The sequence below is a fragment of the Drosophila pseudoobscura genome, chromosome X (assembly GCF_009870125.1).
Source record: "Drosophila pseudoobscura strain MV-25-SWS-2005 chromosome X, UCI_Dpse_MV25, whole genome shotgun sequence".
Taxonomy (NCBI): domain Eukaryota; kingdom Metazoa; phylum Arthropoda; class Insecta; order Diptera; family Drosophilidae; genus Drosophila; species Drosophila pseudoobscura.
Window position 1 is genome coordinate 46,603,076 of NC_046683.1, and position 13,609 is coordinate 46,616,684.

General features: G+C 48.0%; 6 protein-coding genes across 6 annotated transcripts; 1 reads left to right on the forward strand and 5 right to left on the reverse strand.

The window, feature by feature from the left end:
- Window positions 1-133: 133 nt before the first annotated feature.
- Window positions 134-5,372, reverse strand: Uggt (UDP-glucose-glycoprotein glucosyltransferase). The gene is made up of 2 exons (XM_001353445.4): window positions 4,958-5,372; window positions 134-4,888 (listed from the first exon to the last, which is right to left on the reverse strand). Exons 1-2 carry the CDS (start codon window positions 5,181-5,183, stop codon window positions 474-476), a joined length of 4,641 nt encoding a protein of 1,546 aa, XP_001353481.3. The 5' UTR covers window positions 5,184-5,372; the 3' UTR covers window positions 134-473.
- A 102-nt stretch (window positions 5,373-5,474) lies between these two features.
- Window positions 5,475-7,115, forward strand: Rad9 (cell cycle checkpoint control protein Rad9). Its single transcript, XM_001353446.4, has 4 exons — window positions 5,475-5,554; window positions 5,609-5,835; window positions 5,897-6,048; window positions 6,107-7,115. Exons 1-4 carry the CDS (start codon window positions 5,521-5,523, stop codon window positions 7,068-7,070), a joined length of 1,377 nt encoding a protein of 458 aa, XP_001353482.3. The 5' UTR covers window positions 5,475-5,520; the 3' UTR covers window positions 7,071-7,115.
- Blos3 (Biogenesis of lysosome-related organelles complex 1, subunit 3) lies at window positions 7,067-7,893 on the reverse strand. Its single transcript, XM_002134868.3, has 3 exons — window positions 7,614-7,893; window positions 7,414-7,552; window positions 7,067-7,357 (listed from the first exon to the last, which is right to left on the reverse strand). The coding sequence occupies exons 1-3, from the start codon at window positions 7,674-7,676 to the stop codon at window positions 7,119-7,121; spliced, it is 441 nt and encodes a 146-aa protein (XP_002134904.2). The 5' UTR covers window positions 7,677-7,893; the 3' UTR covers window positions 7,067-7,118.
- Window positions 7,894-8,324: 431 nt separating this feature from the next.
- Grx1 (Glutaredoxin 1) lies at window positions 8,325-9,214 on the reverse strand. The gene is made up of 4 exons (XM_001353447.4): window positions 9,088-9,214; window positions 8,750-8,996; window positions 8,585-8,689; window positions 8,325-8,524 (listed from the first exon to the last, which is right to left on the reverse strand). The coding sequence occupies exons 1-4, from the start codon at window positions 9,108-9,110 to the stop codon at window positions 8,429-8,431; spliced, it is 471 nt and encodes a 156-aa protein (XP_001353483.3). The 5' UTR covers window positions 9,111-9,214; the 3' UTR covers window positions 8,325-8,428.
- On the reverse strand, window positions 9,117-10,410 carry Dysb (dystrobrevin binding protein dysbindin). The gene is made up of 2 exons (XM_001353448.4): window positions 9,544-10,410; window positions 9,117-9,484 (listed from the first exon to the last, which is right to left on the reverse strand). The coding sequence occupies exons 1-2, from the start codon at window positions 10,304-10,306 to the stop codon at window positions 9,375-9,377; spliced, it is 873 nt and encodes a 290-aa protein (XP_001353484.2). The 5' UTR covers window positions 10,307-10,410; the 3' UTR covers window positions 9,117-9,374.
- Window positions 10,411-10,571: 161 nt separating this feature from the next.
- On the reverse strand, window positions 10,572-11,941 carry LOC4813565 (serine/arginine repetitive matrix protein 4). Its single transcript, XM_001353449.4, has 2 exons — window positions 11,810-11,941; window positions 10,572-11,741 (listed from the first exon to the last, which is right to left on the reverse strand). The coding sequence occupies exons 1-2, from the start codon at window positions 11,833-11,835 to the stop codon at window positions 10,721-10,723; spliced, it is 1,047 nt and encodes a 348-aa protein (XP_001353485.3). The 5' UTR covers window positions 11,836-11,941; the 3' UTR covers window positions 10,572-10,720.
- Between the last annotated feature and the right edge of the window lie 1,668 nt (window positions 11,942-13,609).

Sequence of the window (13,609 nt, forward strand, 5' to 3'; positions counted from 1 at the left end):
AGCAAATAATTCAAACTATGATTTGAAATAAAAACAAAAAATAATACGAATCAATGAAGTTTCTTAGACATCTTCCTCGCTCCCTTCTTCTAGCTTCCTCCCTCCCACGAAATTGAATTGCATTCTTGTGGACTGGATTTCTTTCATCATCATTTAATACCTTGGCAAATTTTGTAGACTTATAGGCGCATTCTGCGTGGTTTACATGCAATGACATTCAAGTTTAGCTTAGTTCAAAAGGGTGGCGTAGGCAATAGCTCTGCGAATGCTCTGGAATGCGAGACAAGAAGCAAGTTCAGAATTCTTTCAGCTGAGCCATTGGCTTCTCGTATCTCTCGTTGCATTTCTAATAAAAATTTACAAACAAAATGCTTGGGGTAAGGACTTATCTAAGTAGTAGTTAGGCATGCATCAATGACATTCGACTTAAATTCACTAAAGACGACGTTTGGGGAACTTTAACTATGTGGGAATCACAGTTCGCCGTGCTTGGGCTCTGGCGGTGGCGGCAGGGTGGTGACCACCACATGATCATCGACCGGATCGTCGTCTATGTCCCTGCTATGTGAGTTCTCATGATCCTCGATGCGGGCTAATAGTGTCTTCAGTTCCGCATCGTAATCCTTCCACTCGGGCACAATTCGTTGGGCTGCAGTCAGCTTCGCCTCCTTGGTCTGCGGATTGTTGCAGAGGTCGATGACTTTGGCACTACTGAACTTGCTGTCGCTGCACCAGGTCTGACACCACAGCCAGTCATCGGGCAGCGACTTAATGGCCACTTGATGTATCATATTGTTGGGCAAGTCCTGATCCAGATTGGATAAACTGTTCGGGTCCTGGCTGAGGGCCTGGTACTGGCCACGCAACCTGTCGCCAGCCGCAATCTTGCGGAACCGCTTCAAGTCCACCACGTACAAGGCGGAAATGTGATAGCGCCTGCCCATCAGATGGCTGCGCCAGTAGCCCTGCTTCCAGAAGCGGAAACCCTCCATTTCCTTGCGCGAGTCGCAGAACGGGGTGTAGGCATAGGGAGCTCCGCCCAGATCCAGGTCGTACAGCTCCTTGATGTCCGTCCTGACAATGGCATCGGCATCCACGAAAATGATCTTCCTCACATTGAGGGGGAACAAGACATCCAGGAAGAGGATCTTATAGCCCCAAATGGTGCGCTGCTTCTCCGTTTGCTGGTGCAGCCAGCGCGGCCATTTGTACTGGACCAGCTCGTACTGGAAATTGTATTCGGCAGCCATGTGGGGCAGGAAATCGGTGAACTGTGGCGACAGATAGTTCTTCAGGAACCAAAACTTCACCGGAGATTTCGTATGCTTGAGCAGGGAGATCATCATAATCCTGAGCAGGCGTTCGTACAGGTGTCCCGAGGCCACCGAGAATATATTGATGGTCTCGGTATCCTCATCGTTCGCTGCCTGGTTCCCGTTGCTGCCACCGAAGCTGCTGGCAATACTGTTCCAAATGCCCGACTGTGCCGCCTGGTCGGTGTCATCGGCGAGCAGCTCGGCCTGCTGCATTCCCGGCTTCTTTGAGACTCGCAGCTTGATGACATGCGACCGCAGAGAGGTGATTAGCACCTGAACTACCGAGGAACCTGCATCGTAGTGAGTATTGTCGCCATCGATATGACTTATTCCATAAATGTCCGTTGATTTTCCGTCGCGTAGCCTCAGGGACCAGGCTCCGGGATTGGCCTTCAGCTGGAAATAGCCCAGATTGGCCATCACTATGGTGTCCACCAGGGTGGTCTCGCTCTTGGTACCCAACACCAGTTGGAGGCCTCTCGGCGGCGTTCCGCTGGAGGCATCGAAGCAGTGACCCTCCAGCAGCAGGTACTCCAGATCGAATTCGCTGTGAACGGGTCCTCCGATCTCCGACAGTTTGATGTTATCCAAATCGTAGACAGCTCGCACAGCCTCCACCAGCCAGTTTTCGGGAACCTGGATCTGCTGGGTTAGCAGAGGATTGGCCGGCAGGCCGCTGAACTTGGCCAGAGGACCGTCCGACCTGACTCCGTTTGCTTCAAACTGGATCTCCGGCTCCACAACGTATCGGTAGAAGTTCTTCACTGGCATATCACTGTGCTGGGGCACTGGGATCATGTAGAGACTCAACTGGCAGTTGAGGACCTGCCGCAACAGGATCAGCATGGGCGCCATCTTCTGTGCACCTCTCGAGGCAGGGTCCAGTACAGCGACAACATCAAAATGCGGTAACTTTTCCTGTTTGGGGGGCAGAAGCACCACCGAATGATCAGTCTTCAGATCGGTGGGCATCTTGAAGCGATTCTTCGTCTGTCTGGGCAGGAGGCTGGCGTAGAGCTTAAGCAGGGTATCGCTGGTGAAATCCGCACCGACATCTTGGGCAGATTCCTTAAGTACTTGACGCACCTTATCGCCGTATTGCAGGGAGCTGAACCGGGCCAACAGGGCAAAGTCCGCACTATCGAAGCTCTCGTCTGCGGAAAGCGGACCATACAATCGTCCGTTGCCAATGACCAATCGCTGGGACTTGTTCAGACCCAACACACGCTGAGCATACACTCGCAGCATCTTCAGATGCAGCTCCGTGGAGCCCAGTATGTCCTGCACCTTGGACGGTACTTCAATCTTCTCCTTGGGCTTCTTCAGCCACTTGAGTACCTGCTCTGTGGCCTGAGCCGATGGAAGAGTCTGCATGGCGGCCCAAGCCAAACGATTTAGGTTCTTGGAATCCCCTGCCGGAACGTTTTCAGTGTTGGGTATGAATGCCAGGCGAACGCTCTCTCCCCCCTGGACGTATTCCAGGGCATGGGTGAGCAAACTGCGTCCCTCCTGCGTGTCCAGGTCCGCAAACACCCAAATGGTAAGGAACTGCAGAGAGGCTCGGCCAATCCGCTCCGTGGACTTCTTGCCGCCAAAGAACTTGAGGTTCTCCATCACCGTGGCCGTCATGTCCCGGTTGGAGAGCCTGTTCAGGGCGGCCACATTGCCCAGCTGCTTGTAGGCCACCCCATTAATGTCCAGGTACTTGACGTCCTCCTGGCTGAGAATGCGCTGATTGAGTCTGGGCATGACATGGGGCTGGTTCATAAGGTAGTCGATGGCCACGTCATTATCCGTCATCTCGCCCTTGTAGACGGCCTTCTGCAGAGTGCTCGTGTGCGTCATGATCTCGGTGAAGATAGCCTCCTCGAATTCACTATCCGCCGTGACAATATTGCTGGGCATGGGCACCCCGTTGAGCAGGGCCTGCGGCTGTCCCTTGTCGGAGAAGCCCAGTCGTTGGACAAACTCTGTCGCCAGCTCGCGGCCATAATCGTAGGTGGAGTCCTCCTCAATGAACTCCTCGGCCTTCGCATGGGTGAGGGTGCTGAACTCCTTTGTCAGCTGCTTCACGATGTGCTCCTTCTTGACCACCTTCGTTTCGCCCACCGCCGCGTAGATGTCAGTGAGGAAACTCAGGGCTGCTCGGGCATCCTTCTTCTGGCTCACATAGTTGAAGGCACACGTGATGGCTATGTAATCCTCGGCAGTGTCCTTGCCGGCCTCCCTGGCATCGAACACCAAACCGAGACGAATGGGAGCCTGGTGAATGACAAAGGATTCGGAAAGCTTGATTACACTCCTGGCCGTCAGCTGGAGGGCATCCACCACCAGGACCAAGTTAAACACATTCTTCCTGATGTTCCTCAGCATGCCGGGGAAGGTGGGCCGCAGCAGATCCATTACCGACGACGGCCAGCGTCTGTACTGAGCATCGGTTTCGATATCATTGATCCACTGCACTGCCGTGTCCCTGATGTCAATGGCAAACTCCTTCTTGCTGGAGGCCGTCAGATCCAGGGCCAGCAGAGAGCTGGCCAGGCCTCCCCTCACATTGTTGCTGTGCAGACTCTCCAGCACCCGCATCTCCGAGCGCAGGGTCTCCACCATGGAGTACAGATCCATGGTGTCCGCATCGAAGAACAAGCCATTGATGAACAGCGCTCCATCTGGGGGGGCCACGTTCAAGCTGCGCCCGAATGTATCCGTGTTGTGCTTGACCTCTGCCCTCAGAGATTCCGTCACCTTGTGGGCCAGCAGTGTCCTGGCCAGCATCGGGAAATTGTGGGCAGTGTATTGTAGAATCTGCAGGGTCTCATCCCCCTGGATTTCTGCAATGGCAGCAGTGGCCTGCAGGCCCAGATCCTGGAATTCCCAGGCCTTCAGCTGAGCGATCTCATCGTTGCCCTGCAGAAGTCGTTGGCGCAGCTGGTCCAGGGCTCGCTTAAGAGTGGGATGCTTGTTCTTTAGCACCTTAAAGTCAAAGCCGTGCACATCCGATTCATTGTCCAGGTCCTCATCCAAAGTAGAGCCTGCTTCGGGCTTGGGAGCATCGTCTTGACTCTTGTACTCGGTGCTCTTCAAGTGCAGCTCCACGCCATAGCCAGAGAGGCGTACCGGCTGCTTCTCCTTCTTGGCCAAATGATGGCGCAGGATGTAACGAATCTTACCATTATTGGCCTCCTGCTCCAGGAGCTTGTGATACGAGCGAAACTGAGCGCTACCCAAGTCAGCATACAAGACAACCGTGCGGGTGTTATTCTCACTGCCCGGATAGATGTGATCGAAGCTGTAGGTATCCACAGGCGAATCCAAGCTGTCTTTGGCTCGCGCCAGCCCCAGTTTCTTCTCCAACTCCGCGTAGCTGCAGGCCAACTCAGTGCCGACTTGGGCGAAAGTAGAGCCTTGGCAGGCGCCACCGCTGCGCAGTTCGTCCGACAGCTGGAAGTGTGTCTGGATGCGGGGCGTCAAGCTGTGCATGGACACCACCAGCTTGAGCAAAGGCAGCACCGGTGAACTTACATGAGTCTTGACCAGTTCTAAGGCGGCATTATACATCTGCGACTCCGTATCTAGACGAGAATAATAATCAATCAAGCAATCAGTACACGGTAGCTCAACCATCGAGATCTAGTACAAACCATATTCGTTCAGAGCCGTGTCCAGCTTGGTCACCCCTCGGACGTAGTCCCAGAAGAGGCCAGCCTGCTCGTCAGCTAAATACTCGGCAATTTCCAGATACAATGGCGTCTGCGTCCATTTGGCATTGATGAGTGTGGTTATGGGATAGCTCTGGCTGGATTCTGCGTTGGCCAAGATCGGTGCCGCTGACTGCAGCAGCACAAACACACACAAGAGACGTAACATTGTTTGCTTGCGTGTTTGTTATATGTTTATTGCCAAGTGCATAGCGGCTGGGCAAACAGGGGCGTGCTTTATGCTTTTCCACTTGTGTCTATTTACTTTTTCAACTATTTTAAATTCGATTTTTGCTGGTTTTCTTAATTAAATTTAGAACTGATGTGGCGTTTGACCGGCTGCATTACAATGTGGCTGCACGTCTAACAGGCCCGACATTCCTGGTATTTTGCGGTATAATTCGTAGACTTTCTCTGCTTTGGCCACACCTTTCTGTTTGTTTACAAATTTCAGCGCGAACTTCGTGCCGCCGCCAGGACAGTTTTTTCTTTTTTTTTTATTGCAAATGAAATACACTTTAGAAGGCAGCAATGCGCGCGGTAAGACATTGTAGGGAAATAAGCACTGCTTGTACTCAATCCTATCATTCATAGTTATTGCAAAGGCCGTGCAGTCCCTTTCCAAAGTGGGCAAGGAAATGTTCATCGAGATCGAGCAGCAAGGACTACAAATGAGGGCTATAAACGCCACACAGTCGGCGGTGGGCAGCATTTTCTTTAAAAGGTCCATGTTCGAGGTGTTCGACATGCCTCCAAGCTCGGACTTTTATTGTAAAATATCCATGAAGGGCTGTCTGGCCGTATTTCGCAATATGAACGAGGTGCAGTGCGGCACTTAATGTTTGTGCCAAGTCTTTTATTAAATCAAAATGCCCATTTCAGGTAGAGTACTGCGAGCTAAACCTTATCGACAATCAGACAAATCTCCAGGTGAATCTGCGCTGCAAGCTAGAGACCACCAAAGAGGCCACCATTTCCATTATCGATGATCAGAACATCAACACGAACGTCGACACGGACCAGAGACCAAATATGTATGTTCATGTTTCAACATATTCAACGTGCAATAATTGTTACCATACCCGCTCTTAGCATACGGGGCGACCACAAGCTTTTCATGGACATCTCCAACAATTTCAATTCCGCGGAAGAGGAACTAACAATGGAGGCCAACACAGGCAGTCTGGTGGCCAAGAACTACATCGAAGGCGCTCGGGTGAATGATAAATTTATGCGAACGCAACTAAAACTGAAGCCCAGCGAATTCGACCAGTATCAGGTGACTAAGGAGACAATCATTACGTTTTGCATCAAGGAGTTTCGGGCTTTCCTGCTCTTTGCCGAGTGCTTGAATACTTCGCTGTCGCTGGAATTCGACGATGCGGGCAGTCCCTTCATGCTAAAAATCAAGAAACATGGCGAGATCGAGTGTCTCTTGATAATGTCCACATTGTCTCCGGATGATGTAAGCTTCTCGGACGATTACTGCCAGCGAGACCTGACCGTCGAAGATGAAGATGTGCCAGCTGCATCTTCTAAACGCAAGAGCAGTACCCCGGGTCCAAGTGTGCAGCAAAAGCGACTACAGCAGGATGGCCTGGTGGATATAGATTCGAGTATGGGAACCCCGCTCTTTCAGTTTCGACCCTCGGAAGCGCCGTCTGTGCAGCAGGCTCGATTATTAGCGGAGGTGGACACTGTGATTCTGATCGAAGATGAGGCAGAGGAAGAGGCACTGATGCTGGCAGCAGCCGACGCTGCCCTGGAGGCCAGCCAGTCGGTTCTTCCGACAACTGTGCCCGAGTCAGCAGTCGCCCCCGCACCGCCGAACAGTACAGAAGTTTGCTTCTACAATACAGACGATGTGCCACCCACGCAGTCTCCCACGTTTCCTGCTGACGACCATCTGGATGATGATGAGAGCATACCGCAGTCCCCCGAACGCGTGACCAGGATGCGCACCATCTTCTCACGATGTTTCCAGAGCACATACGTTCCACGCGAGCCGTCGCCCAACAGTCAGGCGTATGCTCCCAACTCCGATACAGAGGATTAGCCTATATTTGTTCGTTTATTAATAAATTTGTGTGTTTGTAGTCAATTCTCACGCATTCCTTATATGTATATGCGGCAGGAAACTGCCGCCAGCCATCACGGCCGCCGTCCGGGACTGCAACTCACTGACATGGCGCTGGGCCTGCTGCAGGGACGTGTGGGCCGACTGCATGGACAACTGTGACTTAATGAGCATTTGGTCAGTGGTCAGCAACTGCTTGGAGGCGTTCACCACAAGATTGCGTGTCAGCGCTGTCAGAGCTCTCCAAATGGCAATGTTGTTTTCAACTGAAAGATTGAACTTTTATTGGACTCTAAAGGAAAATATCTTGTGAATTACTTACTTAGTTTGCGCTGCAGCAGATTGTTGCGATAGATCGAGGCTGTGCTGGACGACACATGGGTGCTCCGCCTCTGCTCGTAGATGTCTTCATCGTCGTCATCCTCCTCGGTTGCCTCCCCTGGAACCTCTGCTGCAAAAATCTACCACCGGAAGCGATTTATAAGTAGAGTAGCTATCCTCCCTTTCTGACCAAATATTTACCTTGTGCTGGTCCTGCAGCTCCTCATCGGATTCAGAGGCTTCTCCTCTCACCAGATCAGCCATTTCAGTTTTAGCTAATTAACGAACGGTTCGAGAACAGCTGACCCACTGCTATGGCAGTATTTTCTAGTATTTTCCGAATCTTGAATTCAGAAAATTATACCATACAAATTCAATATTTATTTAGTTTTCTGGAGCAAAACGAATCCTTCCGATAAGGAAGCGTTTCCGAATTCACTGCCGCCTCCTTCTACGCCCTTACTCATTCCCCTCTTCCCTTCGTCGTTCTGTGTGCGTCCCCTGGCAGAGGAGAGTGAGATAGCAGCACAGCTGGTGTTGGTGTGAGAAGTGAAAGAGGGAGACAGAAAAAATGGAAACCGATTCGAATATTCGAATAAAATAATTATTTGGTTAAGACATAGCGGAAAACCCCCTACCCGCATTAACAAACAAATCAATTTATCCCGTTTACGAACATCGATACCAAAAGACAGGGAGAAAGAGAGAGATAGAGCATGTGGCAGTCAATCTTTATACATTTTATACATGTCGTCTCATGAATGAACAATTTTCCCTCAAACTATAACGTGCTAGAAATACATATTTCATTGGACTAGTTAGTTCCTTGGAGCTCCGGTGGCACCATTTCCTCCATATAGCAGACTGAAAAATTGTCCCCTCCATGAATAGCAGCAATGACTCATGGATCAATATTAGCTGAAATCATCTATAGAGACTTTAATCATGATGATAACTTTTGTACATGAAAGCGAGCTTAACACCAGATATCCACGTGTATAGTGTTGCACCACCGATTAGGCAAAGTATTTTTGGAGATCTCCCGTATCGTACATTCGTTTAATGTCCGTGCCGCCACCAACGAATTTTCCATCAATAAAGACTCGAGGCACCTGAAAATTTACCAAAAGAGATAGATACAAATAAAACTTTTATTATCAAAACGAACATACCGTCCTGGCACCTGTAATCGTGCCCAACACGGTCTGGATCTCGTCGCCGTCTGGATTGCCGTCCAGCTCAATGACTGTGGCCTGCACATTGAGCTTCTGGAATGGCTGCAAAGACAGAAAGTTGTGGCGTAATGCGACTGTTAACGATATTTCCGCTTATCTCACCTCCTTTGCCATTTTGCAGTAGGGACAGAAGGTTTTGCTAAATATCACCACCTTATGGCTGGCAATGGTGTTCTCAACAAACTTTGCAGACTTCGAAGACATGTCGATGGTTTGTGACCGCAGCGATGAACCAATAGAGCCCATATGATCAAAATCCAGGAGGGGGAACGGAAATTTCACGGGCTGCGTCGAAAGCGATTGCGGCGAAGATCGTTGATTTGATAAGCGTTGATGAGCAATCGGCAAACTGCGTGGAAGTTTATATTATGATGCCTTTGGTAAGGTTAACAATTGTTGTTGTTCGTGTTCGGACTGGAGTTGCCAGACCGCTGACCCACCATCTGACAATAATCGACAGCATCTCTAATTTGGTTTAAATAAATTTAATATTTCTAGAAAATACCAATTATGTATACTAATAACAGTAAAATAATGTTTGCTATATTAAATTTAAGAACAGTTTTGAAGTAAATCGCCTGCTCTCAAAATATCCGTGAGATATCCGGCGCTGCCATATCGAGCCCAAAAACTGGGCATTTTAAAATATGTTTGTAAAAAAACGAAATTAACTGCATATTGCACATGTAAAGGCACAAATGGGATTGCTCTAGGTGAATCAAACATCTCATCCGTTGAGAAACTGCTCCAAGGCATCCTTGGTCTCCACTTCGTTGGCTTCTAAAACAACTTCCTCCAGGGCCAACTTGTTGCTCGTAGCCTGAGCGGCTTGGATTTCTGCAAAGACAAGGGCTTAAACCAAATATTTCTAGTGGGCTGTTCTGTTCTTCACATACTTGTCAGCTGGCCGTGCTGCTTATACTCCTCCATGTCACCGCGAAATGCATCGTCAAAGACCGCCTGGCGCTCGCGTTGAAGCTTTCTCAGTTGCTGCTCATGATCTTGGATCTTCGCCTGATGTCGGGAAGCAATGTGGTGCCTGTACTTCTCCAGTTCATTGAGCTTCTTTTGCTTGTGTCGCGACAGTTCGAACTGCTTCTCCAGCATGAATTCTTGCAGCTCGCACTCCTCGCAAAGATCCTCGAGTTTCTCCAACTCGATTTCGAGCTGCTTTCCCATATCCTCCAATGCGTGAAGAGTTTCGATACTCGCCTGCAGCTTTGTTATCAGCGTGGGTATCCCAGCCAGGCTGCCGCTGAGATCGCTGATGGTCTTCCGCTGCCCACTCGCCCTCTCTTGCACGGCAGTAATCTGTGTGGCCACGGCGGCCGCTCGCTCGGCATTCTCCTCATTGGCCACATGAATTTGTTGCCAGTCGTCTTCATACTTGGCCAAAAGACTGCAGCCGGCCGCCACATTTAAATGCGGTGGCACACCGTCCGTCAAGTGGAAGGGCGCACCTAGGTACAACGAGCTACTCCGACTCGAGGACAGACTCTCGTTAAGACCCAGGGGCGAAGTGGGTGTTGTGGCGGCGCTCGACTGGCCGCTGCCATTGCCAGAACTGACACGTTGGCGATATTGCTGCTGCAGACTCTCCGAGATCACAATGCCCTCCTGTATGGCGCTGCTCAGCTTTTTCTTCAGGCTTCCAAACATGGCTGAAGCATTTAATCTATCTTTTTTTTTATTTAAATTAACAAGTTTTTAATTCACATCCGCGCTGTACTGCCCGAAAATGTAAATAAAAAAACAGCTGATTGAGTGGGCAAGCACAATTCATACCCTACCAAGAGATACGGCACTCCCCTTATGGCAATCGTTCAATCAAACCCAAAAAGTTTATTTCAATAGAAAAACATACATACATATGTTAATTTTAATCTTCTTTAAATAATTCGAAAATACAAAATGTTTGTCCTAAAATCAACTATCTATTCAGATCTACATATATTTTCTGCATAGAATCTTCCAAGTAAAAAAGTCTTTAATAAGATGGAAAGGCGATTGTGTTTCTCTCATAGGTAGTAACTCACCTCTTTTAGTTAAACATTAGACTTATACATTAACCAACTAATCTTCAGTCAGGTCCACGGAGTCGATGGCAGAACGTGAGTCGTCTACTTGTTGCTGCCTTCGTTCAGGTTCCTGGTTTTGCTCTACTTGGCATTCTTCGATTATTTCTATATCACTGTTGTGGCCGGACTCCGATTCGGTTGTACTATCATCCAGAGCTATGAAGCAGCCAGCGCCATTTTCCGCATTCGAAATTTCTGTACCTCTGCTCTCCGCCGATGACTCTTCCTCTTTTCCCGAACTCGAGCTAACATCGATGGTTAGCAGCTCCTGCCCATTCTCGCTTGATGATATAGATAGGGAGTTTATTAGTCTGGAGTCTACATTGCCATGCTCATTATCAGACATCAGCTCTCTGGCTATATCACTGAGTGAAGATGACGCTCGTTCCTTGATTTTTCGTCCGTTCACTTGTGGGCCGTTTGCTCCTTGGCCATATGACATCGCCATGGCTAGGGCCACTTGCCTGGATTGGTAGAAAAACAATTCTGATGATGACAGTTCTGTTACGGTGGGTACTGGTTTCTCCTCTGGACTACTGCTCCTGCTGCTGCTGCTGCGGGCTCTTCGCTTGTGCTTGGTTTTCTTCTTCCGTTTATGTTTACTTTGATGTTTTCTCTTCTTGTGCGAGCTTTTACGACTTCGACTGTAACTGGGACTTCGACTGCTGCTGCTCCTTCTTCTCCTGCTACTGCTACGTCGCTTTTCCACCTTCCTGGAACGGCTTCGACTTCGACTCCGGCTTGAACTCCTACTCCGATATCTGCCCGCATCTCTGTTGTAATAGTAATTGGACTTCCTTTTCTCATATCTTTTATCCAAATCCTTCAACTTTCGCTGGCATTCGGCCTGCATCCGCTCACTTTCCCGTTGGTTATGGCGCAGAGCAGTGTTAATGGTGCGTCCAAGGAATCGTTTGTTTGGCTTGCCCAGAGGATTTACCTTGCGCTCCTGCACTCCACTGGAAGACCTAGCATCTCCTCCCTCGATCTCTCGAATGAGCTCAGCAATAGCCTGACTGGATTAAATATAGAAGTTGAGTTTAAAGTACCTGTATTAACGAAATTTGATTATTTATTTATTTACCTGGTTAAATCGTCCCCATCCCCCATTTCAGTGTGACCACGGATTTAGCAAAAGAATATACGGTCTGACCCTCAGAAATATACCAAAATAGACAATATCATTTTAAAAATATGCCGTAAATATACTGACGAGTTCAAGTTTTATTAAACATATTCCTCGATTTTGATATTCCGTCAAATATTATTAGCTAGATAGAACATTTAGCCATGCCCACATAATTGTATCCGATTAAGGAATTAATTTTCGACTTGACTTGCTTGTTTTAAATACTCGACTTATTTTCCTGCTACGGCGATTGCTGTTTTTGCTCCTCAACAACACGAGACGCTATATGTCTGGCTATGATTATAAATTGAACTTAGCCCACTTCAGCCCCTCTATTTAAATAGTTCAACTACTTCAGGTAAATGGCTGAAAGTATTAACGATTATAAAATCTTCTTTTAGATCCCTCCTCTCCGGCTATAACATATGTTAATTTTAAGAACGCCCTTTTACTGGATTGTGTAAAGCTTATTTTGAAACCAAAAAAGGTCAAGGATGTCCATGTGTACATGGTAACTACACGGTAACTACACATTTGCTACATATTTTGTTCATCAATCCTCTTTTGCCTAAGCATATCATGAAGATTTTAGTTTCCCTTGCTTGTTTTTGTCTGTTGTTCCTATTTTTCCATAGACTAGAGGTTCCTGCAAGCTTTTTCTTTTCGAGCAATCAAAATCTTTGAAACTTTCTACATGTAGAACATGTATATGTATTTATCGCGCCTAACGGTCCTAATCTACAACGGAAGTCCAAATTCTTCGCTGATAAAATCTGTTACAAATCCAAATTTCTTTCAAAGTCCTAGACACTGAGAGAGCCCAAATCTGCAAAAAGCATTTTATCTTATTCTCTCCAAGTAAAGACAGTATTTTAAAGAAACTGATATTAGCCTCTCGTCCCAATTAGCGCCCTGACCAATCCTAAGAACTTCTGGCATGTAGCTCCATTTATCCTCTTTCCACCTAATGAATTATTTTATTATACCCGATACTCAAAATGAGTATTGGGGTATATTAGATTTGTGGTAAAAGTGGATGTGTGTAACGTCCAGAAGGAATCGTTTCCGACCCCATAAAGTATATATATTCTTGATCAGCATCAATAGCCGAGTCGATTGAGCCATGTCTGTCTGTCCGTCTGTCCGTCTGTCCGTCCGTCCGTCTGTCCGTCTGTCCGTCTGTCCGTCCCCTTCAGCGCCTAATGCTCAAAGACTATAAGAGCTAGAGCAACGATGTTTTGGATCCAGACTTCTGTGATATGTCACTGCTCCAAAAATATTTCAAAACTTTGCCCCGCCCACTTCCGCCCCCACAAAGGGCGAAAATCTGTGGCATCCACAATTTTAAAGATACAAGAAAACCAAAAACGCAGAATCGTAGAGAATGACCATATCTTTTAGACTGCAGAATCTGAATTGGATCGTATTACTATTATAGCCAGCATCAAGAAAACAATTTCATTTTTTCTCGCCCTGTCTCTCTCTAACACACACGTAGCATAGGCGGCTTTGCTTAGAGTAAAACATTAGCGCCTAGATCTCAGAGACTATAAAAGCTAGATCAACCAAATTTGGTATCCACACTCCTAATATATCGGACCGAGACGAGTTTGTTTCAAAATTTCGCCACACCCCCTTCCGCCCCCGCAAAGGATGCAGATCTGGGGATATTCATAAATCTCAGAGACTATTAAGGCTAGAGTAACCAAATTTGGTGCACACACTCCTTTAAGATGTCACTATAAAACGTATATC